General features: G+C 39.6%; 1 protein-coding gene across 2 annotated transcripts in view; it reads right to left on the bottom strand.

Moving 5' to 3' along the window:
• Nucleotides 1-7,613: 7,613 nt before the first annotated feature.
• Nucleotides 7,614-27,472, bottom strand: part of LOC118856333 (rho GTPase-activating protein 29-like) — a 76,208-nt gene continuing 56,349 nt past the window's right edge. For both annotated transcript variants that reach the window (XM_036766593.1, XM_036766594.1), the window contains exons 13-20: nt 21,811-21,909; nt 19,842-20,005; nt 15,359-15,547; nt 14,962-15,099; nt 13,067-13,278; nt 12,401-12,671; nt 12,156-12,264; nt 7,614-8,682 (exon numbers count right to left, since the gene is read on the bottom strand). In XM_036766593.1, the coding sequence (XP_036622488.1) occupies nt 7,838-8,682; nt 12,156-12,264; nt 12,401-12,671; nt 13,067-13,278; nt 14,962-15,099; nt 15,359-15,547; nt 19,842-20,005; nt 21,811-21,909 (2,027 nt within the window). In that variant the 3' untranslated portion in view covers nt 7,614-7,837. The remainder of the gene's footprint in view (nt 8,683-12,155; nt 12,265-12,400; nt 12,672-13,066; nt 13,279-14,961; nt 15,100-15,358; nt 15,548-19,841; nt 20,006-21,810; nt 21,910-27,472) is intronic.

The raw sequence follows: 27,472 nt of genomic DNA, 5'->3' as shown, positions 1-27,472 counted from the left end.
GCAAGGTTCTAAGACAGCTCCAAAAGACTCATGATGGAAAAAGCTATACACATCCAGAGAAAGAATTACAGAGTCTGAATGCAGAGTGAGGAAATCTGCTCTTTTTTTTTTCCCTTTTTTTGTCTTTCGGTTCTGTTTCTTCTTTCTCATGATTCATTCCATTGGTTATAATTCTTCTTTACAACCTGACTATTGTGAAAATAAGTTTAATGTGAAGGTATATGTAGAACCTACATTGGATTACATGCCGTCTTGGGGGGAAAGGGGAAGAGAGAGAGAGGGAGAAAATTTGGAACTCAAAACCTTGTGAAACTGAGTATTATAAAGTAAAAATAAAAAATAAATTAAAAAAATAAAGTAAAAAACCCAGAAAAAATTGTTATAAAGGATGGCTCTCAGGGAGCAGGTAAGAGGAAGTGGAAGGGGAACCTTAGGTGATATAAAAACAAAAAAATATACTGGTTCATTCAATGTTTTTAAAGTTTTAATAAACAGAGTTAAACTACAGGGTATTCAAAGCTTAGACATGCCCTAAGACCACCTATCTGCTTTCAATCTGAAATTCCCCTCTGCTGTAATAAAGGGGATGCAATCAAGGGCATTTTTAGCAGCAACTGGAGCTAATTTCACTGAATGAGTAATTTGCCATGAAGTTTATTGTGCCCACATTCAACAATTAAGATTTCTAAACACTCTTTTGTGGCAAGCAAAGGCACTACCAGAAAGATCTTTAGAATGAGTAGTTCACTTAAAACATTAATAAAGGGAGAAAAGTGAAAGTGTCAAGGAAAAGATGAACTCAGTGATACATTTTCATACACCCTCCATAGAAGTTCCACTCCCACTTCTCAACCTGTCACAGAGCTGACCCTGGCTTCTCCAAAGTTCTGCCAGTGTTCAGTCCTGCCATGTTGGAAAGGCGTGGTCCCAGGGACAGACTATGTCTACTTTCCAAAGCCCAGGCTTTGCCATTGGCTGACTGTTGAATAATGAATGCTTTACACAAGACAATTTGTGAAAGCAAAGTAAAATACAAAATGGAACTACCTGGATTCAATCAACCACAGACACTTTAAATATTTGGAGGCCCCAATGCAAAAGCATATATAGGGGAGGATGACAAATTTCTGTAGCAAACATTTTTCTCCAGGACTGTTAATTCACCACATATTTGGGTTCTTTCCTCCCAGTTTCTCATAAGGAAATAGAAATGGTAATAGAGAGAACTAGACCACATCAAATTATCTTTACCCAGAAGAGTTCAGTGTCAGGAGAATTTTGAAGACACTGAGAGACTGATTCTCAAGATACCTTGCAATTTGTTATCTATTCCACATAATGAAGCAATTTCAAACACCTCAAAATCATTCACCTTTACCTCTTCAACAAAGAAAGCAGTTGCTTAACTATGACCCACCCCTAAGTATAATACTTATTAACTCTGCATACATTTCCCATGATGCTTTCTGGTGCTTCTTGATCTCTCTTTATGAAACTTCATTGCTACTACAGTCTAAATGCTACACATGGTCCTGACCTATTAGTAATAAACCAACTTCCAGGCTAATTGCCCTCATAATGCGATACGGTGCCAAGTTGTCCAACCTTGTGTACACTATTGTATATGGGATGAATAGCAACATCCCCTCACAGAATGCCTCTTTGTGCCTTAGGAGGCAAAAAGTGTTCACAGGAAACAGAGGGCTAGCTAACCCCAACCACAACACCAATAACAAACCCTTGGCAGAGACTATTCTGCTCGAGCTTAGTTTGCATATGAGGAAAGAAGATGGGGATGAAGATACTAAAGCAACAGTACCAAGGAATGAAATTCCTCTCACAAAGTGCAACTTCTGGTCTGCAATAGCTTCTGGTGGCTGCTGAACTATGGCTTCCCCAAATGCTAGCTCCCTACAAAACTCTAGCTCATTTTCATACCAGTTTCAAGCAACATTCATTGATTTGATTAAATACATTTTTAAATTTAAAGACAGTTCTAGAGGCAGACATCTTCCTTTTTCAGGGTCCAGAAGTGATACGGTATTTCCTATTTTTCTACATCATGGGGAACATTAGGCTCCACAGCATACAAAAACACTCAGAATTCATTTAGCATAGTTTTTAAAGGCCATGTAATAGGAATAATAAAATACCTTTTATTGTAAAATCAGAAATTGGTGTGGTCTAAAAGACAAAGGGACCAGTGTCTTAGAGCAATTATGAATTAGATTTCAGTTCTTTTCAGACACATACTAGAGTAGCACAACCATGGGGCAGGTCATTTAGCTACTTAGTATAAGCTACAAATAAATTGCTTATCTATATCCCTGGTAGGAGTTTGTATCTGGAACTTACCAACATAGATGAATTATCAGATCCAAATTAACAAAATTTTTTATAAAAAAATATTTTTTCCTGATCCCTCCCCCATGTTATATTGCAGAAAGGCATGAATCCAAATATTTAACACAAAACATGTGGTGAAAACTTGATGAGACCCCCAAATCCCTAAATTAAAAGGCAACAAGTCCTTGAAACAGGTTAATAAAAAAACCACAAGTCCTTTAAATGGGTTGAAAAGTTAGTATATTTCAACAATTGTAACACATAAAAACATCAAACACAAAGTGAGTATCAGATGTACATACTAAAGGGGGACATTCTATTCATTTGAGCCATACTGTGTACCCCATTTTAGATAAACTAAACCAAACACAGCAAACATAAAACTGGAGATTTACTGACTTTAAAAACTGGAAATTCTAGTACCATTCCCAATCCTGAGAGGTCAACACTACTGCTCCAACATCGAAGGAGACTAGAGAGAACATGCCACGAAAGAGGTATTACACCTAGCTTCAATTCCTGGAGACCATGCTTCTTCCTTTTAGCGGCTTCCTCTCCCACTCAGCCCAGCCAGCCACCTTCAAAAAGATCCTCTAAAACCATGCCTGAAAGAAACTGTACCTCTCGATTATACGGGACCATACTTCTTCATCTTGGTAACTCTGTGCCCTGTACTGAACATACACTATCACCCCTTCTACCACTGGCTCTGACGATTGCCACTGTTGACACAACACTACTGTTGCCTCTAGAAAAGAAGTCACAAAGAGTAGACTGCTATAGTTGTTGACTACTGCATGTTGTGTACCTAACCTATTCCACTGATCTACCACTGTTTCTTAGCCAGTACCAGGTAGTTTAGAGGACTGCTGCTTTATAGTAGAATGTAATATCTGGTATGGCTAGGCCACCTTCCCTAGCATTTCTTTTCATTAGTTCCCTTGATATTCTGGACTTTTTGTTCTTCCAGATGAATTTTGTTATTTTTCATCCAGCTCTGTAAAATAATTTTTGGTAGTTCAATTGGTATGGCATTGAGTAAGTAAATTAATTTAGGTAAAATCATCATTTTCATTATATTAGCTCAGCCTAACCACGAGCAACTGATGTTATTCCATTTAATTAGATCTGACTTTATTTGTGTGAGGAGTGTTTTGTATTTGTGTTCATATAGGCCCTGGGTTTGTCTTGGCAGGTAGACTCCCAAATATTTTATAGTGTCTACAGTAACTTTAAATGGAATTTCTCTATCTCTTGCTGTTAGGCTTTGTTAGTAATATATAGGAATGCCAAGGATTTATGTGGGTTTATTTTATATCCTGCAACTTTGCTAAAGTTGTTTATTATTTCAAGTAGTTTACTTCAATCTCTAAGTACATCTTCGTATCATCTGCAAAGTGATAATTTAATTTCTTCTTTGCCTATTCCAATTCCTTCAATTTCTTTTTCTTCTCCTAATGCTAACGCTAACATTTCTAGTACCAAATTGAATAATAGGGGTGATGATGGACATCCTTGTTTCCCCTCAGATCTTATTGGGAATGCATCTAGCTTATCCCCATTACATATAATGCTTGCTGATGGTTTTAGGTAGATGCTAATTTTAAGGAAGACTCCATTTATTCCTATGCTTTCTAGTGTTTTTAATAGGAACGGGTGTTGTATTTTGTCAAAAGCTTTTTCTGCATCTATTGAGATAATCATGATTTCTGCTAGTTTTGTTACTGATATGATCAATTATGCTGATAGTTTTCCTAATATTGAACCAGTCTTGCATTCCCGGAATAAATGCAACCTGGTCGTAGTGTATTATTCTCCTAATAAGTTGCTGCAATCTTTTTGCTAATATTTTATTTAAAAATTTTGCATCAATATTCATTAGTTAAATTGGTCTATAATTTTCTTTCTCTGTTTTGATTCTTCCTGCTTTAGGTATTAGTACCATATCAGTGTCATAAAAAGAATTTGGTAGGACAACTCCTTCACCTATTTTCCCAAATAGTCTATAAAGAATTCTTTAAATGTTTGGTAGAATTCACATGTACAACCATCTGGCCCTGGAGACTTTTTCCTAGGGAGTTCATTGATGGCTTCCTCAATTTCTTTGTCTGAGATGGGGTTATTTAGGTAGTTTACTTCCTCTTCTGTTAACCTGGGCTTTGTATTTTTGTAAATATTCATCCATTTCCCTGAGGTCACCAAATTCATGGGCATACAATTGGGCAAAATAATTGCTAATTATTGTTTTAATTTCCTCTTTATTGGAGGGACATTCACCCTTTTCATTTTTTGATACTGGTAATTTTTTTTTTTAAATCAAATCCAGCCATTTTGGAGAGCAATTTGGAACTATGCCCAAAGGGCTATAAAAATGTTCATACCCTTTGACCCAGCAATACCACTCCTAGGGCTATATCCCAAAGAGATCATGCAAGTGGGAAAGGGAGCTGCATGTACAAAAATATTTATAGCTGCTCTTTTTTGTGGTGGCAAGAAATTGGAAATTAAGGGGATGCCCCTCAGTTGGGGAATGGCTGAACAAGTTGTGGTATATGAATGTAATGGAATACTGTTGTGCTGCAAGAAATGGGGAAGATACAGACTTCATAATAACCTGGAAAGACCTACATGATCTGATGCTGAGTGAGAGGAGCAGAACCAAGAGGGCATTATACACAACCACAGACATACTGATTCTGTGATGACTAACTTTGATAGACTTGGCTCTCCTCAGCAATACAAGGCTCAAAGACAACTCCAAAGGACTCATGATGGAAAAAGCTAACTACATCCAGACAAAGAACTGTGGAGTCTGAATGCAGATTGAGGCACAGGATTTGCTCTTTTTTTTCCCTCCTTTTTTTTTTGGTTTTGTTTCTTCTCTCTCATGATTCATTCCATTGGTCATAACTCTTCTTTGCAACTTTACTATTGTGTAAATAAGTTTAATGTGAAGGTCTATGTAGAACCTATATTAGACTGCATGCCATCTTGGGGGTTAGGGGGGAGGGGAGGGAAGGGAAGAAAATTTGAAACTCAAGAACATGAAAACTAAATGATGTAAACTAAAAATAAAAAATCTAATTTAAAAAAAAACTTACAATCAATTGCCCCATCAGTCTACTCATTTTCACAATCCCTGGAACTTTCAGGACAAAAAGACCCTTTCCATGACAACCACTTTCCTCTGTGTTGTCTGCCCCTATGGGAAACCCAGAAATTTAAGACATGGCAAGACAAAAGTCAAGACGACTGGTGATAGCCCAAGATGAAGTGGATGACCTTGGCATCTTTGGTGTCTGATCAAGCGCTAAGCATTCCGCAGCACCTGCTTCTTCCCCCTGCATGGCCTATTGAGAAAATGTTCACATCTCCCTTCACATGCTTGAGGCAGACAATCCCCTAACTGTCCTATGGGTTTCTTGTCAGTTATCCTCAAACCCGTCTGCCGAGGTGGTTGGCGCTGTCCATGCTATAGCTTCTTGGAGCCACAGGTGAGAGCTGGGTGGCAGGTGAACACCCAAGGTGGATGAGCGACCCTGAAAAGGGCTTGGCAAGCCGTCACACACCAGAGATGCTAGTCTTCTCTAATAAATCCATGGTGAAAAGTGGTTGCTTAGAAAAGTTAATCGGTATTGTACACCAGTTTCATGACAGCATGCTTGCAGCTTTCCTGGGTAATGGACGATGCTCTTGCTCCTTCCCTGTCACAAATGGAGTGAAGCAGGGCTGTATGCTTGTTTTAGCATGATGTTTTCAGTGGTGTTGTCAGACAACCTTCAGTGAGGAAGATAACGGCATCAAGCCCAACTACCAAACTGAGAGTAAATTATTTAACTTGAAAAGGGTACAAGTCAAGATTATAGTGGACAGAGAGTTGTGGCATGATTTTTTGTTCACAGATTGTGCACTCAGTGTAGCCTCTGAGGCAGAGCTACAATGAAGTATGGATCAATTCTCTGTTTCTTGTGCTAATTTTGGCCTAACCATTAACAGCAAGAAGAGAGATGTTCTCTACCAACCAGCACCACGCAATCCACACAGAAAATCATGAGTCACAGCAAATGGAGAAGTTCTGAATTCTGTGGATAGGTTCACTTCCCTTGGCAGTACACTTTCTAGGGATGTACACACAATGAGGTTGATACATGCATTGCCAGAGCTAGCTGAGTTTGGGAGGCTTTGAAGGAAAAGTGTGGGAGAGAAGGGGTATTAGACTGCCTACCAAACGGAAGGTCTACAGAGCCACTGTATTGACCTCATTGTTTTATGCCTGTGAAAATTGGACAGCATACCAGCACCATGCCAGGAAACTGAATCGCTTCCATTTGAATTATCTTAGAAAGATTCTGAAAATCACCTGGCAAGGTAAAGTACTGAACACTGAGGTTCTTTCTCAAGCTGAACTGCCATGCATTCAAACTCTACAGCAGACAGAACAACTCCAGAAATGGCTACAGTGTTTTAATGCCAAATGTACATTTGCCTAAAAGACTATTTCGCTCTTAACACGGTGATCAGAAGAAGCAATACAAGGACACTCTCAAGGTTTCTCTTAAGAACTTTGGTGTTGATTCTGAGACACTGAAGACAACAGCACAGGATCATCCAGACTAGCATGCCAGTATCAAAGAAGATGCTGTGTTCCATACAAAGCAGAATTGTGGTAGCTCAAAAGAAATGTGAGACACACAAATTTAGGGACACCTCCCTCCCAAATGATGATACAGACTATTTGTGCCCAACTTGTGACAGAACCTTCCCAGCTCATATTAGTACGATCAGCCACAGCCAGACACACTGCAAATTGACCCCAATTTCATGAAGTCCGTTTGGTCCTCTTCCAGCATTGAAGGACAAATAACAACACTAAGAATCTAAATCATATGTCATTTTAGGGATTAGGAGATCTTAAGTCTGATTTTTAAAAAGGTAGTAAGTGTATCTTCTTGTATATTCAACATGACAACACACAAAAACTAACAAAAATTAAAACATAAGCATAAAAATACATATGATACAGTAATAAGTCAGTTTGGCCATTAGGTAATCTATTAAGAAGCAAAAACATGGAACTGCAAAAACTGAAAAACTGAAGCTTTTATACAACAAATTTCAAGTGTTTAAAACTGTCAGATTATTTTAAAAATGACGAATTTACAGAAAAAAGTTTTAAGCTTTGCACAAAGAAATACTATTTTTCCTCCATAAATAAGCATTTAGATCCCTTCAGAAACTGAAGCTTTAACTCTTGCCAATTGCACTTATTAGCTCAAGAACTGTATTTTATTGGAAATACATTTAAATAAACTCATATGAAAAAAAAAACTTCATTTTATTTCATAGTAACCTCCCAGCCCAACTTTTAAAATAATACCTATAAAAATAATTCAAATACAGCACAAGATTGGTCCCAATGAAGATATTCAACCTGCTCCTAGTACCCTTTCTCTCAACTAAATATAAAAATAAAACACAAGATTTGGCAATCCTACACAAACTGTGCTTCTCTTTGTTCTAAGTCTTGAATCCGTTTTGGTCTTAGTCTCTGACAGGTTGGTTTCACATCAGATGCATGAAGTTCCTCAGGGCCAGCTTTGGGCTGATTTACCCGCTGTCCAGGTGAATCTGAGTTCACAACAATATCCACAGTATTTTCATGATTGACACTAACAGGTTCTGCTGTATAAGTTTCTGGAAAACTTTCTCCATTTTCCTTTACCTTATTGTTGGAAGGTGGCTTATAAAATGTCCCTGGTGGGGGCTGCAAAGTTCTCCGTGGCCTGAAAGTGGGGAGATTAGAATCCGAAGTGCATCCTTCTGCTGTTATTCTAGCTGCCCTGACTGGTACCATGTCTGCCTGGGTGAGCTGCATGGCACTGGATGAAGGGTTATTGGAGTTGAGAGATAAAACACAAGTAGCTCCATTCTCTGGTTCTCTGTTTTCCTGGAGTGCACTGGACATAATCACTGTAGTCCTTGTACTTACATCATATTGTCTGAATTGCTTGTCCCAAGTTTTGGGGTCAAAACAAGAAAGTCTAGAGGATGAGTTAGGAAAAGATTTTGTTTCAGATATTTCTTCAATGGTTGAACTCCTGACAAATTTGTCTGCATTTAAAGTTTCCATATTTTTTGAATTGTTCTCATTTAAAAAGTTTGGAGGAAGGAATTGATCTACAGGCAGACTCACAGGTCTAATTGATGTCTTTATCCTTGGCGATCTCAAGGTTATTTGATTGCCTTTTACATGTGAACGACTATTAGCTTTAAACTTATCTTTGTTCTTGAAGGGGTAGGTTTCAGTCTCATCAAAAACCAAAGACATAGCATTTTCTGAAAGAAGTAATAATTAGATGTTACTTTTCAATTTCCACAAATACCAAATATGAACACAATACAAAACAGAGACATCTAGTTGTGCTCCCAGAAAGACAGATTCACAAAGATCTCATGAGCGTATCCCTGCAGAGAAGATACATAAGAAGAATGAACTTGTTACTCCCTTTGCTACCCACTACACAAAATTTGCCTTTTCTGGAAAAATGAATATTTCTAAGGTTTCATTTCCTTGGGGAAAAAAATACTGTAGGCTCTATCTAACACTACCAATCTGTTCCAACAAAAAATTTGATGCAGAATATACTTTAGTGGCATGCTACAAGTCCTCGGGGCAGCTAGGTGGCGAAGTGGATAGACAGCAAGGCCTGGAAACAGGAACACCTGAAATCAAATCCACTCTCAGATACTTACTCCTTTGTGTGACCCTGGGCAAGTCACTTAACCCTGTTTGCCTCAGTTGCTCATCTGTAAAATGAGCTGGAGAAGAAGTGGCAAACTACTCCAGTATCTTTGCCAAGAAGATCCAACATGGTATCATGAAGAGTCAGACATGACTAAAACAACTCAAAAGCAACAGTAACTGTGACTTACTAAACCTGCTTGTCAGCTGTACTGAATTCTAACAAAATTTAGCTCTTTCCTCTTCCTTTTGCTTAAAATAGAAATGATACAATGGAATAATATAAATGACCAATTTCTGGCCAAAAGTAAAGATTTCTAATCACAAATATGTACTAATAAAAGAAAACAACCAGGCATAGCAACAGTAAAAATGCTCAAGAGCTCCAGTAGCTAGCAACAATGTGGGGCTTTTTCAGAAATGATGAGAGGGAACTGTGAAGATGTTGGTGCACTACATCACTTATTAATGAATCAGCCTAATTCTTCCAGTGCCTGGCCATTTAAACCTCTAAGAGAAGAACTTCTACAAGTAGAAGTCACAGCTTCTATGAGATAACGAGGAAGAGATAGGAAAGGAAGGTCATAAGGTAGAGAGAGAAGCATCAAAATCTCTACAATAGGTACTAGAATGAAAGAGATAAAGGGAAACAGAGATACTGGCAGCAGCAACAACAACAAGATTAAAAACAATGAAATCTCCCCAAAGTAACATTCCCCATTCATTCCTAACAAAAATGGAATTTAACCCACTGACTTTAAGAACATACCAGGCTGCTCTCCTCTTTCCAACTACTATTACTACTGACTACTACTATTACTAACTACAACTACCAACCGTTTCTAACTACTACTACCACCCCACCCCCCCTCCACCAACCGCTTCTACTTTTGCTAGCTTGCTCTTAGAGAATTTCTCAGCTGGACATACGTTTCTCAATAAGAGGCAAACTGTAAAAGCTGGTTTAGTGCTCACCTCGCTCATCATCACCATCTTCCTACTAGCCTCGCTTCTTCCCTCCAGCTCTCTATCCCGCATCTGTCCCTTTCCTTCACGCCTCAGCCACAAATAGTAATTGTCCACTTCTCTGATCAGACCCTCTGGCTCTCCCTACATGACCATAATCTATTACTATTCCACTTTCCCTATGCTCATAAATGCCTACTGGACATTTTAAGCTGGATGATCTGGCGAACAAATCTAAAACGAAGCTCATTTCTTTTGCACTAACATCCCTATTTCTGTCCAAGGCCCCACCATCCTCCCCGCATCTTGCGCCTGTCATCTCCGCATTATCTGGGCTCCTCTCCTTTCCATATATGGTGAGTTGCCAAATCTGGGCTTCTGCTTCAAACATCTCTTCAATCTGACTCCTCTCTATCTGTAGCTACCACCTTAGTTCAGGCCCTTAACACCTTTCACCTGGACTAATGCAATAGATTTCTCATTAATCTCCCTGCTTCTTCCCACTGCAATCTATGTCCTGAACTGTAGCCAAAGTGATTTTCCTTAATTAATGATAGATCTGACCACATGATTTCCCCACCCAATCAAGTGCAGGGTTCCCCTTTGGGGGGGGGAGGGGTGATAAATACAGACTCCAGGATTTACCTATTAAACCCCTTTAGAACCTCTCAACTCAGCTTTCCGGCCTCACTGGACATGCCTCTCCCTCTCATGCTCAGTGGGCAGCTGGTGGCACAGGTATTTGACCTGGGCAAGTCCCTTCCACCTCTGTCTGTTGTGGTTTCCTTGTCTGTAAAATGGGGATAATAAAAGCGCCTGCCAGGGCTGTGGTGAGGATCAAATAATTAGGAAGCATGCAGCAAAGCACCTGGCACATAGTAGGTGCTACACAGATGCCATTCTTACTCGTTATTCCTCTGCTTCAGCCAAACTAGCCTAGCTCTGGGCCTTCCCAGGGGCTGTCCCTCACAACTAGAAGGCCTCCAAACACCTTCTCTTCTAAGATCCTGCTCAGGTGCCATCTTCTACTAGAAACATTCCCTGACCCCAACCTTTAGAGCTCTTGCTCTAACTCCCAACTTCCTGGTACTTAAGTCCTTCGTCTACATCTGTATGTTATGTTGTATTTATGCTGAACCTCTCTATACAGGTACTTGCTGTCTATCCCCATCAGAATGTAAACTCCACACAAGCGAGGATCTGTTTATTCTTTATATTTACATCTTCAGTGTCTAGCACAAAGCAAGTGCTTAATAAATACTTGCTGATTGATAGGTGACAGTTTTGTAAGACACAAATAGAACCATAACAATATAGTTATCATTCATATAGTGCTTTCAGGTTTGCAAAGCTCTTTACAAATATCTCATTTGGGCCTTACAGTGACCCTGAGAGGTAGATGCTAGGCTTACCCCACTTTCCCAAAGAGATAACTGAAGCACAGAGAACTGAAGTTACTTGCCCAGGAGTCACACAGTTTGTGAACTCAGGACTTCCTGACTCCAAGTCCAGCACACTATGGTGGAGGGCAGAGAAAGGCTGATCTAGCCTGCTCTGGTCATCCCCTGGCTGGCCCAGTATAGGAAGGACTCAGACAGACTCAAAGTGCTCCTTGAGTAGAGGGACCAAAGTAGCAAAGTGCCTGGAGCCTGTTCTATGAAGGATCAGTAGAACTGCCTGGAGATGCTGAGCAGAGAGAAGACAAGACCCTGATCTGCCACTCACTCTTCAAAACCTTCCTGTTCCTGCAGCCACATCTCTCCCATACAGGCAGCCTCTTCCTCTGTCACAGACAGCTAGCCCCCTTGGCTCTGTCAGTCATCATAACTTCCCTAGATGACTTCAGCAGCCTCTCTGCTCCACCTCAGCTCTGCCCACGCCACTGTATCTTACCCAGGACAAAATGATTCTCCACAAGACAGTCTGACCATGTCTGCTCCCTACTAGCTACCCCTTATTACTTCTAAGGAACAGATCTAGAATCCCTTCTCTGGCAGAAAGAGCTCTTTATAACTTTCTAACTTTGCAGTCTTCTTGTACATTACTCCCCACCATGAACACCACCATCCAGCCAGAGTGAGCTTTCCAAATAGCTACTCACCGATCACAGATCCATCAGCTCCTTCTAGTGCATTTTTATGGTCATGTGATCTTTCAAATGATGTAGCCCTTTCTGAAATTTTACTCTCATCTCGAGAAGGCAGAATGCTCTATTGATAGAACAGGATTAAAAAAATAGGTTTAAAATGCAAACATACACTGTAGATGAAATGGGTCAAAGATCTAACATTCATTCGTGCAAACTTCACAAGAGGGAGGCATAATTCAACATTTGGCACCACTCACTTCCTTTGAAGCAAGACATGATTGAGGGTTCCTGGGTATGAAGGTGAAGCTTTCATTGGCAGAAGAAGCTGAGGGTGGTTGCAAGGACACATCAAAGATCTTCACAAAATAAGCTATAAGAAGCTCCACAATTCGAGCCTGATGAGGATAGTCCACCAAGGAGGAAGGGGAAACCTTGGCATCCATCCGCCATGGCCTGATTAGAGTTGGTCCAAATATTATCCCCAGATTACTAGCTGGCATCTTGTTTTCTTCAGCCTTTTGGACCACCCTAGAGAGGAAAACAGGGAGAGGGGCATTGTCAAGTCTACTAGGCTATCTTTTGGGTTGGGAAAGATTTACAATGATGGAGCTGGATTCAGATATCCTTCTTCACCACCTCTCCAGACATCAGGAGGAGTCCACATTGCCAACTATATACCAACAGAAGGCATACGTACTAGAATTATGGTGGAGAGGGGAAGCAATAGTTTTTTCAAGTTATTAGATGAAAACAGGTGACGCTAAATCCATATCCATCAAGATTACTTCTACTGCTCCAGACTACATCTCTGGATGGACTGAAAGCAATTCTACTAGAAAACAAAACAAACTACCACACCCAATACCACATTTACCCATTACTATTCACAAGGAAGGAGATATTCCTTAAGGCAAATCTCTTACCTATTAAGATGGCCTATAAGATACTCAATAGTATTATAGTTTGGTCCTGGAAGTTTTTTAAGAAGAACCTTGATCTTCTTCAGGATTTTATTTAGTTCAGCACCCACAACTTCAGGGCTTGTCTGTTTTGAGTCTTCATTTACATTCTGGCTCTCTTTGGCAAGGCCAATAAGCTCATCATAAAGATGAAACAAAAATAGGGGTTCTGGTAACTAGAGTGGAAAAAAAAACATTTTAAGAATGCCAGCCTGCACATTACACTATCTATTTTTTCCCTGATTATCATCACATCCTGTTTAGTCTAACATTTTTCTTTAAAGAGATTAAAGCCTTAGAACACTAGACCAGCTTCTGCTTCAACCCTAATTCATTCAACAAGCCCAAGAAATTGGCAAAGCATTGGGCTAGATGCTGTGGGGATAAAAAAATAAGTCTCCAATCTCTCAATGCTTCTCTACAGATCAGGAGATTCAAGGAGGAGCAAGAGAATGACTAATATGGCTTCACAAAAGACTATAATATATGGGGAGAATGTGCTAAGTGCCTTCTGAAAAGATGCAAAGGGCTATCGGAGTTAGGCTGACAGTGGGGAACTGAAAGTACTTGCAGCTGGAAGAACCTCAGGTATCACCCAAGTCATGCCCTGAAGGACAGGTAGCATCTGGATAAATCCACTGCAGCCTCATTGACTCATTTTGGTTTATGACTTTATCTTACTGGTGTATGAGGAGTGGAAAAGACTGCAGAGCCTTGAGCCTTACTGTGTATAAGCTGAAGAATGAGGGTGAGAGAACAGTCTTTCCAAAGGGAATACTAATGGAATACACCAGGAGGCAAGGGATCAGGGTACACCTCCTGGCTCTGTAACTTACTAGCTCTTATTTAGCTCACTGAGAAACAAAACTCCAACTCCATAGGAGCCAGTCAAAAGAAAAAGCTCCCCTCTAAACATCATTATTTATCTCGTGCATGAAATTTTCTGCCACCCACTGACCCACAGGCATTTTGAGCACTGTGGATTCTCTGGCTCAAGAATAAGAATTACAGTGAAATTCTGGTTCTCTGATGCACCAAGTATTGCAGAGAATGTAGTACTTCTTCCTCTTTCAAATACTCAGTATAGCTCCCTCACTGAATAGCTAGCCACTTCTAGGGAACTGCCCGGGCTATTTATAGAGATCAAAGGATGTGGGAGAGGGAATGAGGGAATAAGCATTTACAGAGTACCTACTATGCGTCAGGCACTTCACTAACCTTTTTGATAAATATGAGCTCACTTGAGCCTCACAACAACTCTGGGCAGGAGGTGCCATCATTATCATTCCCATCTTACAGCTGAGGAAACTGAGGCAGGAAGCGATTAAGTGGTATGCCCAGGGTCATATGACTGAGTGTCTGAGGCCAGATTCAAATTAGACCTTCCTGACAGCAGCCCCAGGCCCTCTAACCACTGCACTCCTAGCTGTATCAAAGCATCAGGAAACTTATGAATTATTTAGTCCAAGCCCCTCAGTTTGCCAAGGAGCAATCTGAAGCTGATAAAGAGAAAATGATTTGGCCACCATGGTTCCAGCCAGAGAAAGAAGGAGAGGCAGAATCTGATTCCAAGTCCTTTGGCGTCTTTTCCAAGTTTGCAAGGAAATTTGATGTTTACTCCTAGTTTGCTGGATTTTCTTATAATTCCCTGTCACTTTTAACTAGAGTTGATGAGCTGAGTTGGTGACTTTCAAGTGTTCAAAGGAACTTTGTATGCTACAGATAATATACTATACCAGCAAAGAGTGATTCCAGTGCTAAGGAGTTATTGTAAGAAATGGTTAAAGAATAGTTTCCTTCATAACAAAGATAGTCAGTCTTGCTTCAATTGAAAATAAACTTCAAGTGGAAGTCTTTACCTTACGAAGATATAGCTTAAGAACATTACTGACGTCGTGTGCAGAGAATTCTGAAAGTTCTACTAAATCAGTTCCATTTTCAAAGGATTGGCAGAGTTTTTCAACTCTATTTTTAGCTCCATTCACACGGTAGATGCCCTTTAAAGAGTAAGCAAAAAAAAAAAATTACCTTTGGTACAAAAACCTACATGATTGCTTCACCAGGGAAATAAATATTCCAGATTAACATTTCAGAAAATATTAAGTGATTTAAACCTACATAAGATACTATTTCTTAGGAAACTGAATACTAGTTCCATACTATTTGAAGACTATTTTCTTTAGCAAATGTTTTCAATGCAAACTAAAAAAAATCTGTTATGATTTAAAATTTTAAATAAGCAAAGTTAAAATATACCTTCACATTCAAGGCTCGGCTTTCAATTTCTGAAGTACATTTTTTAATAATGAAAGGGATGCCGTCAGGGGCATTTTTAGCAGCTTGAGCAAATTCCACACCAAATAAATGTAACTTGCCATGAAGTTTCTTGTGCCCACACTGAATGGTTAAGGTTTCCAAACATGTTTTGTGACAAGCAAGGGAGCACTACAAGAAAAGAGATTTTATAAAGTGATTTATTAGAGTCATATAAAATACTGACAAATGCAGAAATAAAAGCTACCTTTGTCTACAAACATCAAATTACCTGGGAGGTCTTTGTTCAATAACCAAAGAGCTGATATTGTGATGGTACTTAATTCTTAAAATTTGACATTCTTACTGTAGGGATGAGAAGTGGATTAAGGGATGAGGAAATCCCCTACGCCAAAACAGGCTATCCCTCCTCAGAAAGAATTTCTTCTAAGCTCTTACTGAGAGGCTAAGTAATGAACGCAGGCTCACACAGTGTCAGTGACACACAGGCGGGGGATGAGGGTGAGGTGGAGGTTCGAGAATGTCCCAAGGCAAGTTAAAGCCATGTGGGCAGAATTCATCTTTTCTTGGATTTTTAAACAGTGTCGTAGGCAAGAGAAGAACCCAAGTGACAACTGGCAGGGCTCCACATCGTGGCTCTCGATGCCACACCACAAGACAAAAGGCAGCTGCTGCTAAATGGAAGGATAGCTGCAAAAGGCTCCCTGAAGGAAGCCACAGAAATGGCAGGTTTTGGGGAGAAGAAAGCACAGAGTAATGGGCCAACTTTACCTTTTTGCCAACACAACCTCAAGGACTATACCAATTCACTAAGACCTGTGCCCCTTGATCTTTTCTAGCAATAACACACTTCTAAACCTGTGACAGTGTACTTCATCTGCCACCCAGCACGACTCCCATAGCTAACTAGTTCCTACCATGTTATTCTTCCTATCCCTGGTATTAGATATTCGAGATGCCCAGCCTCCTCAGACCTACCCTGCCCATGTCCCAGTCTCCTCCTGCTTCCTTCCTGCAGGCTTTCTGTTCCATAGAGAATAAACTTCCTTTCATTTTCATCCCTCTTCTCACACTCCTTCCATCCACTGGCTCTGAAATCTAGCTCCCTCCAGGAGATATTGTATCCTTGGCCACCCTCTCCAGCTCTGGCTGTTACCTTCCTGACCCACTGGTCCTTGAGAGGGCACAGGAATACTCCATGTTCCCCACTGATGCTTTTAGACTTTCAAATCACAATGGCTAGTTGGTACTTCTTCTCAAGGAGTTCAGTGCCTGACTCGTCTGCTCCCCCATTCCTGCCTTTGAGCTGACGCACTTCAATGTCCATTTGGATGCTCTCTCAAACTTCCTAACCTCTCAATGCCTAAATTCCCTGAAAAGCTACTCACTGACTCCATTCTAGCTACACCTAAGGATGGTTACACACCAGATCTTACCATTACCCATCAGGGTGCTAATTCCTTATCCCAAAATTCAGACATTCCTCGATCTGACCAAAGCCTCCTATCATTCCATCTCTCCCTGGGCCTTATCACTCCTAAGCTTATTCATACTCATGAAGAGCTCCAAATCCCTCTACTTCTGAGTATTTTCTTATACAATTAATTACTCATCACAATAAATTCCACACTACAGCATCATCTGTTCTCGAATCTCTCACCACTTTGGTCCCACTGCTGCTGCTCCACTGCTAAATACCAACCCTAGATTCCTCTGGCCATCCATCTCCACCAATACTCCCAAGGTATTGACAAACTGAAGGGAGACACGCTGACCAAGTACACTCTAAATTCATATTACCCAACTTCAACTTGGGCTTTACTTCAGGCAAGGCAAATTCTTTTAACCTGCCTAACTGGTTCCTTATCTCACTTCCCAAAGAAGCTATTCCAAACATTCTCTTCAACTCTCCTACATACCACTTTGTCCGCTCAGCTTAAAGACCTTGCCTCTTGCTTTACTGAGAAAACTAAGGTTACAGGCCACTAACGTCCCTTTCTCTTCATCTCAAAGCTCTTTTACACCATCTCCCAGTCTCTGCTGAGGAGGCTTTTCTCCTTGACAATGCTGAACCCTCTACGTGTGCCCTTGATCCCGTTCATCCTGTACACTTGGCCCTGCCATCCCTTCAAGTTATCATTCAATCCCTTCTTGGCCAAACTCCCTGAAAAAATGTTACCTACCATTCATTGCTTTCTTTTCCTCATCCTCTCATTTATGGAATCCTTTGCAATCTAGCTTCTGAACTCATCACTTGACTGAAAATTCTCTCCAGAGTTAGCATGGATGTCAACTGCCAAGTCTGGGGGTCTTTTCTCAGTTCTAATCTGTCTTGACCTCTCTGCTACATTTGACACTATTAACCTTCTTCTCATTCCTGGGAAGTCTCTGCTCTCTGTGACATTATTCTCTCCTGGTTCTCCCACCACCTATCTGACCATTCCTTCTCAATTTCCTTTGATGGATCACTGCTCACATTACATCCCATAACTGTGAGTGCCCACAATTGGGACAGCTCTCAAGGCTACATTCGGGATCCTCTTCTCTTCCTCGTATACTTTCTTGGTAACCTTATTGTCTCCCATGGGTTTAACTTTTTATGAAGATGACTTCCAAATCTATGTATCCAGTCTGAATATCTCCCCTGAACTTTAATCTCACACCACCAAATACTGGTTGGCGGTTTTAAACTGGATGTGTGGGAGACACAATCTCAAATTGGATGGCCTGTAAAAACACTAAACATGTCTGAAACTGGAATGATTCTCCTTCTCCGGATCCTCCCCATTTTCCTAACTTTTCTATTATTAACTTCCTAGTCCTCCAGGCTCACAACTTAGGCATTCGCCTCACATCCTCAGCCTGCATATCCAATTAGTCATCACATCTTGTCATTTCTACCTCCATAACATCTGTCCTATGTGTCTCCTTTTCTGTGCTGACACTTTGGCCACCTTGGTGCAGATCCTCATCACCTAATGCTTGGACTAGTACAACAGCCTTCTGGTTGGCTCTCCTGACTCATCTCTCCCATCCTCCACTCAGCTACTGAAACAGCCTTAAAGCCCACGTCTGACGTGTCATCTCCCTATTACCTCCAGCATTAAATAGAACATCCTTGGTCCTTTTAAAGGACTTCATAACCTGCTCCCCTCTTACCTTTCCAGTCTTCTTTCCCCTTACTCCCTTCACCTACTCTGCCATGCTGTGACTCTGGCCTCGTTCATGTTCCTCACACAGGACATTCCATCGACCAACTCTCTCCCTCCTCGTCTCTGCCTCCTGGTCCTCTGGCTTCCTTCAAATCTCAGCTAAAGATGCACCTTCTGCAGAGAAGTTTTTCCCAGTCCTCCTCAAGCTCAGCATCTTCCCTTTGAGACAATCCTCCTTTGTCCTTGTATCGTTTGCATGTTGACTCCCCCTACCCCCACCATGAGACTGCAAGATCCTTGAGCTTTTTTTTTCTTTCTTTGTATCTCTAACATTTAGCACAGTGTCTGGCACAGAGCAGGAGCTCAATAAAGGCTTGCTGACTGAATGACTAAACAGGAAACCTAATGAGAAGAATGTTGGAAACCTGAGTTTGCTTCCTCTTCACCCTACTGAGGTCCCCTGACTTCTGTGGCACAGTGGATAGAGGGCCAGGCCTGAGTTCAAATCTAGCCTCAGACACTTACTAGCTGTGTGACCTGGGCAAGTCACTTAACTCTGTTTGCCTCAGTTTCCTCATTTGTAAAATTCAGCTAGAAAAAGCTATGACAAACTATTCCAGTATCTTTGCCAAAACCCAAATGGGGTCATGAAGAGTCAGACATAACTGAGACGAATGAATAACAACAAACACGTATGTAAGGAAGTGAGCAGTTTGGAATGATCTGGCAAACAATGCGTTACTGTCAAAGATTCCAAACATCTCCCTAAAACAAAGGCTCATCTTCCTAACAGCAGTTTTTCCAATAATACCACAGAGTTACCAACATAAAGAATAACCACCCACTCTCTGAGAGATCATGCAAAAGGCAACGGAGAGATGCACAGCTGGCCATCAAGGGGTGCGCATGTCATTTCAATGAACTATGTGCATTTAGTGAGTAAAGGACCTCATCAAGGACAGGTATTACCAGAAAAGGAGGTGAGTCAGCAGGAGAGGAGAGAAGAGACAGAAAGCCCCGGGAGGGAGGGATACACATGAGAAGAGAGACAATAATCACACAGAATGAGAAGAGGGAAAAGATTATAATCCAAACCAGTGGAGAGAGAACTCACATCAGTGAGATCATGGACTCAACCCACCGAAATATCAAAGTGTTTTTTGTATTACTCAGTAATTTTTCAGTCTAGATATTCAGTCCTTCAATTATTAATGGACTTCTGAATATGTAAAACAGTGAGTAATTGTTACAGTACATTTTTAAGAACATTTTTTAAAAAATCAAAAATTGTACTATTTTCTGATATTTCTTACCTCCACACATTCTGCCCCATGAAATATGACTAAGCTGTCACATTCCCTGCATTTAGATGGAGTCCGAAGCTTCCGAAGCTTATGGCTGAGAGCAGCTTTTGACTTGAGGGCACTTCTAAATGGTCCAGGGAAACTGGTATTTTCAGGTACATGATCATTTAAGCCTTGAAAACAAAATTCAGTGATTATTTAATATTTCTAGGGAGACAGCATTTGACTTTAAAATATACTCATTAACCAAAATTAATCTTTAAAAAGTGATGGTAATATTACAACATGCCATTAACTTAGACTGGCAATAGAAGCTATTAAAGCAAGCAACAAAACTATTTTCCTTACAAGTACATTTGCAAAGGTATTTCTAATTTTTACATGTGAGGCCAGTTGCCTGATTTTTAAAAGAAGTCATTAAGCTACAATTACATTGATCACAAAGCAGCATTTATTAAAATACTAGTCAGAAAGCATATGACAAGTCTTAAGGAGCTTTCTGATGATATTAATCTGTTGGCAATTTTCAATACTTCTCACAAAGCAGCACTATCAGAAGCATGTTTTAGAACATCATCTCATGGATTTGCACCAAAAAGAAATTTTTTTAAAAATCACCACACTAACCTAAGAATTTTACTAAAAGACTAAAAATTTTTATCACAAACTTAGTCCTACTAATTCACCTTATGCTCTTCAGATTGACATATGCATCAATTTCCTCATTTGAACAATGAGTCCTACTCTTAATTAACACAGGCCTTCCAAGAGGACACCAATCATCACTTCTCAGTTTAATCATAATATGATAGTAGTATCTTTTCCTTCTCTGTTTCATGGTTTATGGAAGTCAGGAAGAACCTGCGGCCTCGAGGCCACATGTGGCCTTCTAGGTCCTTGCATGTAGCCTTTGGACTGAGTCCAATTTTTACAGAACAAACTCTTTTAAGGGGATTTGTTCTGAGAAGTTTGATTCAGTCAAAGGGCCACACTTGAGGACCTAGAGGGCCACATGTGGCCTTGTGGCTGCAGGTTCCCTACACCTGGTTTAAGGCATGTGTTTATTCTTATCCTTAGAAAAAGCAAGCTGAGCTCTTCTACTGAAGGTCATGGTGTCACCACCTTCATCATCATTAAACCTAAGATCTAATATAGGTCCAATTAGGCAGGGTCATTAACTTATTTGTGGGACAGCAAATTTCCTATGGATATGAAATGAAACTAGAAATAGAAATTATTTTGGAGTCAGTCTCCAGGGTCAAATCCTACCCCTGTTAATACTATCATCTTCTGTTTAAGACCCTTTTCCCCTCTATAGGCTTTAGTTTTCTTACTATTCAATTAGATGATGTCTAAGGTTCTTTCCATCTCTATTAACTCCTAACGCTCCAGAAATAGCTAAAATCTTCTCAGGGTTCTGAATTGCTGCCACTGAATAGGACTGCTTCAACTGTTAAGTGCTATGCATTCTTAGTTTGATGAAAACAGAATTTCTGGTCTATCATTATGTCTCTATTTAGTCTTAGGGTTTATTTGGCTAACATATTTATCAAATCACATCTGAGATCTAATTGTTGCATTGTTTTAAAATCATCATGCCTGGTGAAGGGCAGTGTATGAGGGGTAATGAAAAGCCCCTTCAGACCTGGGATAAGTAAACCTAGCTCTATCAACTTACCAGTTGTATGACCTTGGGCAAGCCACAGTTTTGCTGAGCCTTACGTTTCCTCACCTCTAAAATATGGACAATGTTCTACGTACTACTATCTACCCTTAACAGGGATGCTCTGAGAAAAACCTTCTGTAAAGTGTAAAATACCTTTGCAAATATGAGCTGTTGATATTATCATTTGGCATAAAGAACCAAAGAAATATAACTTTCATATTAAGATTTCAAGTCTTATTCATCACTATACACTATGGCTATATTTCATCTGGCTAACTAAAATTGGGTCAAATAAAGTACAATGTACAATACCAATTTCAGAAGGAGAAGGTGGCTCTCTTTCATCTAGCTCATCGGCAGAAGACATAGTCCCCATTGATGGTGTCCGAGGAAGCCTGCGTTTAAAATCCCCTGGAGGAAGACAGACCTAGTAAAACTACTTGTGTATGCGATTACAGAGATTTTTCATTTGAACAATAAGGACTTCATTTTACAAGGGACAATTCTGTTTGAATTTTAGAGATATGTGTGTGTGTGTGTGTGTGTGTGTGTGTGTGTGTGTGTGTGTGTGATAATGATGGCTGGAGTGCTGCACATGGAACTCAGAAGAATTGGGTTGAGTTTTGCCTCTGACCAGCTATGTAGTTATAGGCAAGGTAACCTCTGCGAGACTATTTTCTCATCTGTAAATTGGGATATCAACCCACAGCATCTACCTCAAAGAACCATTATGAAGATCAAATGGCATTACATGTACATAAGGCACTTTGCAGACGCTAAAATGAGCTATTTAAATACCAGTAAGTATGATTTTATATATATATATAGTGAAAAGAGATAGATAGGTATGTTTAGTCTAGAGGAGAGAAGACAGTAGAACAGGGAAGGTGAAGGAAAAAATGAGACAAAATGATTATGTTCAAATAATTGAGGAACAGTGTCACATATATATATGTGTGTGTGTGTGTGTGTGTGTGTGTGTGTGTGTGTGTGTGTGTGTGTGTATTCCACTAAAGTAGGCCTACTCTGGTGCATCACAATGTGAAGTATGAATCAGTAGTCATACCAGTGGCTTCCAGACCACTCAGCCCACAGACAGTAAAGGGGTCAGACACCTGGTCAGAAAGAGATTACAGGGGTCCCTTTGCTGGCATCGGGGGCAGGACTCTGTCGCACAACCATCTGGCTTGCAATCCTGACTCTCAGTCCCAGGGTGAGGAAGAGCACTAGCATACCAGAGCTTGCAGCCGAAGGAGAGCTGGGACTTTGGTCACAGTTCTAAGTGAAAAAGAGTGCTTGTGGTCTTCTCATGGACCAGAGCACAGGCCACAAGAATAGTTAACACACCTCTCTCTAAATCATACCACATTGGAAGAACCAAAAACTTACAGGTCCCCAGAATTCTCTCTAAAAACAGCTGCACAAAAAATCTGAAGCTTCAGACACTGCCCTCTCAACTCCAGAAATAGAGCCCTACTTTAGTATAGAGTTAAAGGTCAAGAAATAGACTGGAAAAATGAACAAACAGCAGAAAAAGATCCTGACTACAGACAGTTGCTATGGTGACAGGGAAGATTAAAACTCAAACTCTGAAGAAGACAACAAAATCAAAACTTCTACTTCCAAAGCCAAAAAGAAAAACATGAATTGGCCTCAGGCCATGGAAGAACTCAAAAAGGATTTTAAAAATCAAGTAAGAGAAGCAGAGGAAAAATTGGGAAAAGAAATGAGATTGATACAAGAAAATCATGAAAAAATGGTCAAAAATACCAAAAAAAAAAAAAAAATAACACCTTAAAAGACAGAACAGGCCAAATGGCAAAAGAGGCACAAAAAAATCCAATGAAGAGAAGAATGCCTTAAAAAGCAGAACTGGCTAAATAGAAAAAGACGTATAAAAATTCGCTAAGAAAAGAACTCCTTAAAAAGCAGAACTTGTCAAATGGCAAAGGAGACACAAAGGCTTACTGAAGACAAGAATTCTTTAAAAATCAGACTGAACAAGTGAAAACTAGTGACTTTATGAGACATCAAGAAGAAATAAACAAAATTCAAAGAATGAGAAAAAAAGAAAATGTGAAATATTTCATCAGAAGAACAATTGACCTGGAAAATAGAATGAATAATTTGAGAATTATTGGACTACCTAAAAACCATGACCAAAAAAAAGCACTTTACATTATGTTTCAAGAAATTATCAAGAAAAACTGCCTTGATACTCTAAAACCAGAGGGAAAAATAAAAATTGAAAGAATCCACCAACCAACTCCCAAAAGAGATTGCAAAAGAAAAACTCCCTGGAATATCATAGCCAAATTCCAGAACTCCCAGGTCAAAGAGAAATACTGCAAGCAGCCAGAAAGAAACAATTCAAGTATCATGGAGCCACAGTTAGGATAACACAGATTTAGCAGCTTCTGCATTAAAGGACTGGGGGGCTTGAAATAAGATATTTCAGAGGGCAAAGAAGCTAGGATTACAACCAAGAATCACCCGCCCCGCAAAATTGAGTATAATCCTTCAGTGGAAAAAATGGACATTCAATGAGATAGAGGACTTTCAAACATTCTTGATGAAAAGACCAGAGCTGAATTGAAAATCTGACTTTCAAATACAGGACTCATGAGAAGCATAAAAAGGTAAAACAGGATACAGAAATCACAAGGGACTTAATAAGGTTAAAATATTTACATTACTACATGGGAAGATGATATTTGTAACTCATAAGACCTTTCTCATTATTAGGGTAGTTAGAAGGAGTATATATAGATGGAGGGGATAGCTGTGAGTTGAATATGAAGGGATGGTATCTAAAAAATAAAATTAAGGGGTGAGAGAGGAATGTACTGGGAGAAGGAGAAAGGGAGAGGTAGAATAGGGTAAATTATCGCATGCAAAAAAGGCAAGATAAAAGCTTTTAAAGTGGAGGAGAAGAGGGGAGAGGTGAGATGGAATGAGTGAACCTTACTCCCATTAGATTTGGCTTAAGGAGGGAATAACATACACTCAATTGGGTATGGAAATCTCTCTTACCTTACAGGAAAGTAGGGCGGAAGGGGATAAGGGGGTGGGGGTGGGGGGCAGTAATAGAAGGGAGGTCAGATTGGGGGAGGGGGTAATCAGAAGCAAACACTTTTGAGAAGGGACAGGGTCAAAGGAGAGCATAGAATAAATGGGGGGTGGGATAGAATGGAGAGAAATATAGTCTTTCACGACATGACTATCACAGAAGTGTTTTGCATGACTACACATGTCCAGTCTATATTGAACTGCTTGCCCTCTCAATGAGGCTGGGTGGGGAGGGAGGAAGACAGAGGATTTGGAACTCAAAGTTTTAAAAAAGTGAATGTTAAAAATTGTTTTTACATGCAACTGGGAAAGAAGATACACAGGCAATGGGGTATAGAAATCTAGCTTACCCTACAGGAAAATAGGAGGGACAGGGGATAAGAGAAAGGGGGCAGGGTGGCTGGTGATAGAGGAGAGAGAAAATTGGGGAAAGGGGTAATCAGAATGTACTCTATCATGGGGTAGGAGAGGGGAGAAATGGGTAGAAAATTTAGAACTCAAAATCTTATGGAAGTGAATACTGAAAACTAAAATAAATAAATAAATTGAAATGTGGAAAGAAAAAAAAAGAAATGATAAACAGGATGATCTCAGAAAAATCTGGATTTACATGAACTGATGCAAAGTAAAATGAGCAGATCTAGGAGAACACTGTATAGCAAGTAACAGCAATACTGTACAATAATCAATTCTGAATGACTTGGCTATTCTCAATGCAATGGTTCAGACAATTCCGAAGGACTTATGATGAAAAATGCAATCCATCTCCAGAGAAAGAACTGATGGAGTTAACACATTCTGAATCCTACTTTTTCTTTGCTTCTTTATTTCTCATTTGTTTGGGTTTTTTGGCCTGTGTTTTCTTTAACAATATGAATAACATGGAAATTGTTTTGCATGACTGCACATATATAACCTATATCAAACTGTTTGCATTCTCAATGGGGGAAGGGGGAGGGAGAGAATTTGGAATTCAAAAATTTTAAAAAACAAATGTTAAAAATCATTTTTATATGTAATTAGAGGAAAAATGCTAAATTTTAATAAGAAAAAAAAACCAGAGATCCTCTAGAAAGCCAACACTAAGTTAGAAAGATTACAATCTACAGCGGTGGAGGAAATAGTACTCACACTTATAAAACAAGTTTTTGAAGTATACATAAGCACAACACACACAGTCTCAGGCTACAATATTCTATTAGTTTTAAACATAAGAGATTTGCTTCCACTTCCAGACTTTAATACAGATAGCTCTTAAACAGTAAGTAAAACTGTAAAAAAAAAAAAGTGCTGTAATTAAATTAAAAAAAAGGTTAAGTGTCTATCAATCAGAATATTGGCTAAACAAACTGTGGCATATAAGTGTAATGAATTACTGTTATATCAGAAGAATAGACTACTATGAAAACCTCAGAAATTTGGCAAAATCTGTATAAACTGAAATAGGGCAAAGTAAGCAGAACAAAGAGAATAATATACACACAAACAAGATAATATAAAGGAAAACAATACTAAAAGACATCAAAATTCTGGTCAATCTATTTCTTCCAAAGGAATGATGATGAGCTATACCTCCCTTCTGTAAGGTGAGAGGTAGTATGCTACAGGTGTAAAAAGAGGAATGTATTGCTCAATAAAAGTTTTCCTTAACTGTATTTCTTTGTCAGAAATGATCAGGAAGACCTGGGTTCCAATACCACCTCACCTACGAGCTGTGTGACCTTGAACAAATCATCTGAACTTTCTTGGTTTCCTCATCTATAAAATGTGGACAACAATAGCTTCTACCTACATCCCATAGTTGGTTGTAAGGACCAACTGAGATAAAAGACACAAAGTACTTTGCAAACTTAAAATAGTATATAAATCACAATTATTAGAATTGAATAATGTGGTAGGTTCTTTTTTAAACAAACCCAAATCAAATACAAAACTGGCTCATTTTCAAAAGGAGTTCGGAGTCAGACAGAGGATGGAGGGCACTTACAGAATGAAATGGACAAGAATCTGTAACTAGATAAAGAAATACTTAGTCACGAGCTTCACAGCAACCCTTCCACCACCCCCTTAATGAGATCTGCTCTTCCTCCTTGACAAAGCTGGAGATCTGGACCTGGGCCCAGGAAGTCCAGCTTGACTAATCCATCAACACTTAGGCTAAGAAAGGAGCCAAATTTCTGGGTCTAAACTGGAACCAACTTAGTTTCCCTAAGGTCTACTGAGAGTAAAGGTGTAGTTAATACTTCACGTGAGTTCACCCCTCTAAGGTATCTCTAGCACTGGACTGATTTCTAGAAAAAGTGAAAATAGCTATTCATATTGTTATCTTGTCTTTTTTCCCCCCTGCTCGATTTTCAGACAGATATATAAATCTGTATTTTGGGGGAAAAAAAATTTCCTCACCATAAATTCAAAGACATTAAACACAAGAATTAATAATCCTTCCTCAGTGTAGCAATTTTATTTTTTAAAAATATCTTTCAATTTATTTTTAGCATTCTTTTCTTTTTAAATTCTGAGATCCAAATTCTCTCCCTCCCTGCCACCCCCTTTCCCTATCCACTGAGAAGGCAAGTGATATGACATAAAAAAAATACATGTAAAATCATGCAAAATATATTTCCATGAGTCATATTTAGAAAAAAAAAGAAAAAGAATACTTGAATTTACATTCAGTTTATCAGTTCTCTCTCTGGAGGTAGATAGCATTTTTTCATCATGAGTTCTTTGGAACTGTCTTGGATCATTGTATTGATCAGAATAGCCAGGTCTTTCACACTTGGTCATCATTACAACATTGTTGTTATTATGCACAATGTTCTCCCGGTTATTCTCACTACGCTTTGCATCATTTTACATAGGTCTTGTCATTTTCCCACAGCAAAATAGTACTACTCCATCACAA

The sequence above is a fragment of the Trichosurus vulpecula genome, chromosome 7 (genome assembly GCF_011100635.1).
Source record: "Trichosurus vulpecula isolate mTriVul1 chromosome 7, mTriVul1.pri, whole genome shotgun sequence".
Lineage (NCBI taxonomy): Eukaryota > Metazoa > Chordata > Mammalia > Diprotodontia > Phalangeridae > Trichosurus > Trichosurus vulpecula.
This window is presented reverse-complemented; position numbering and strand designations above follow the sequence as displayed.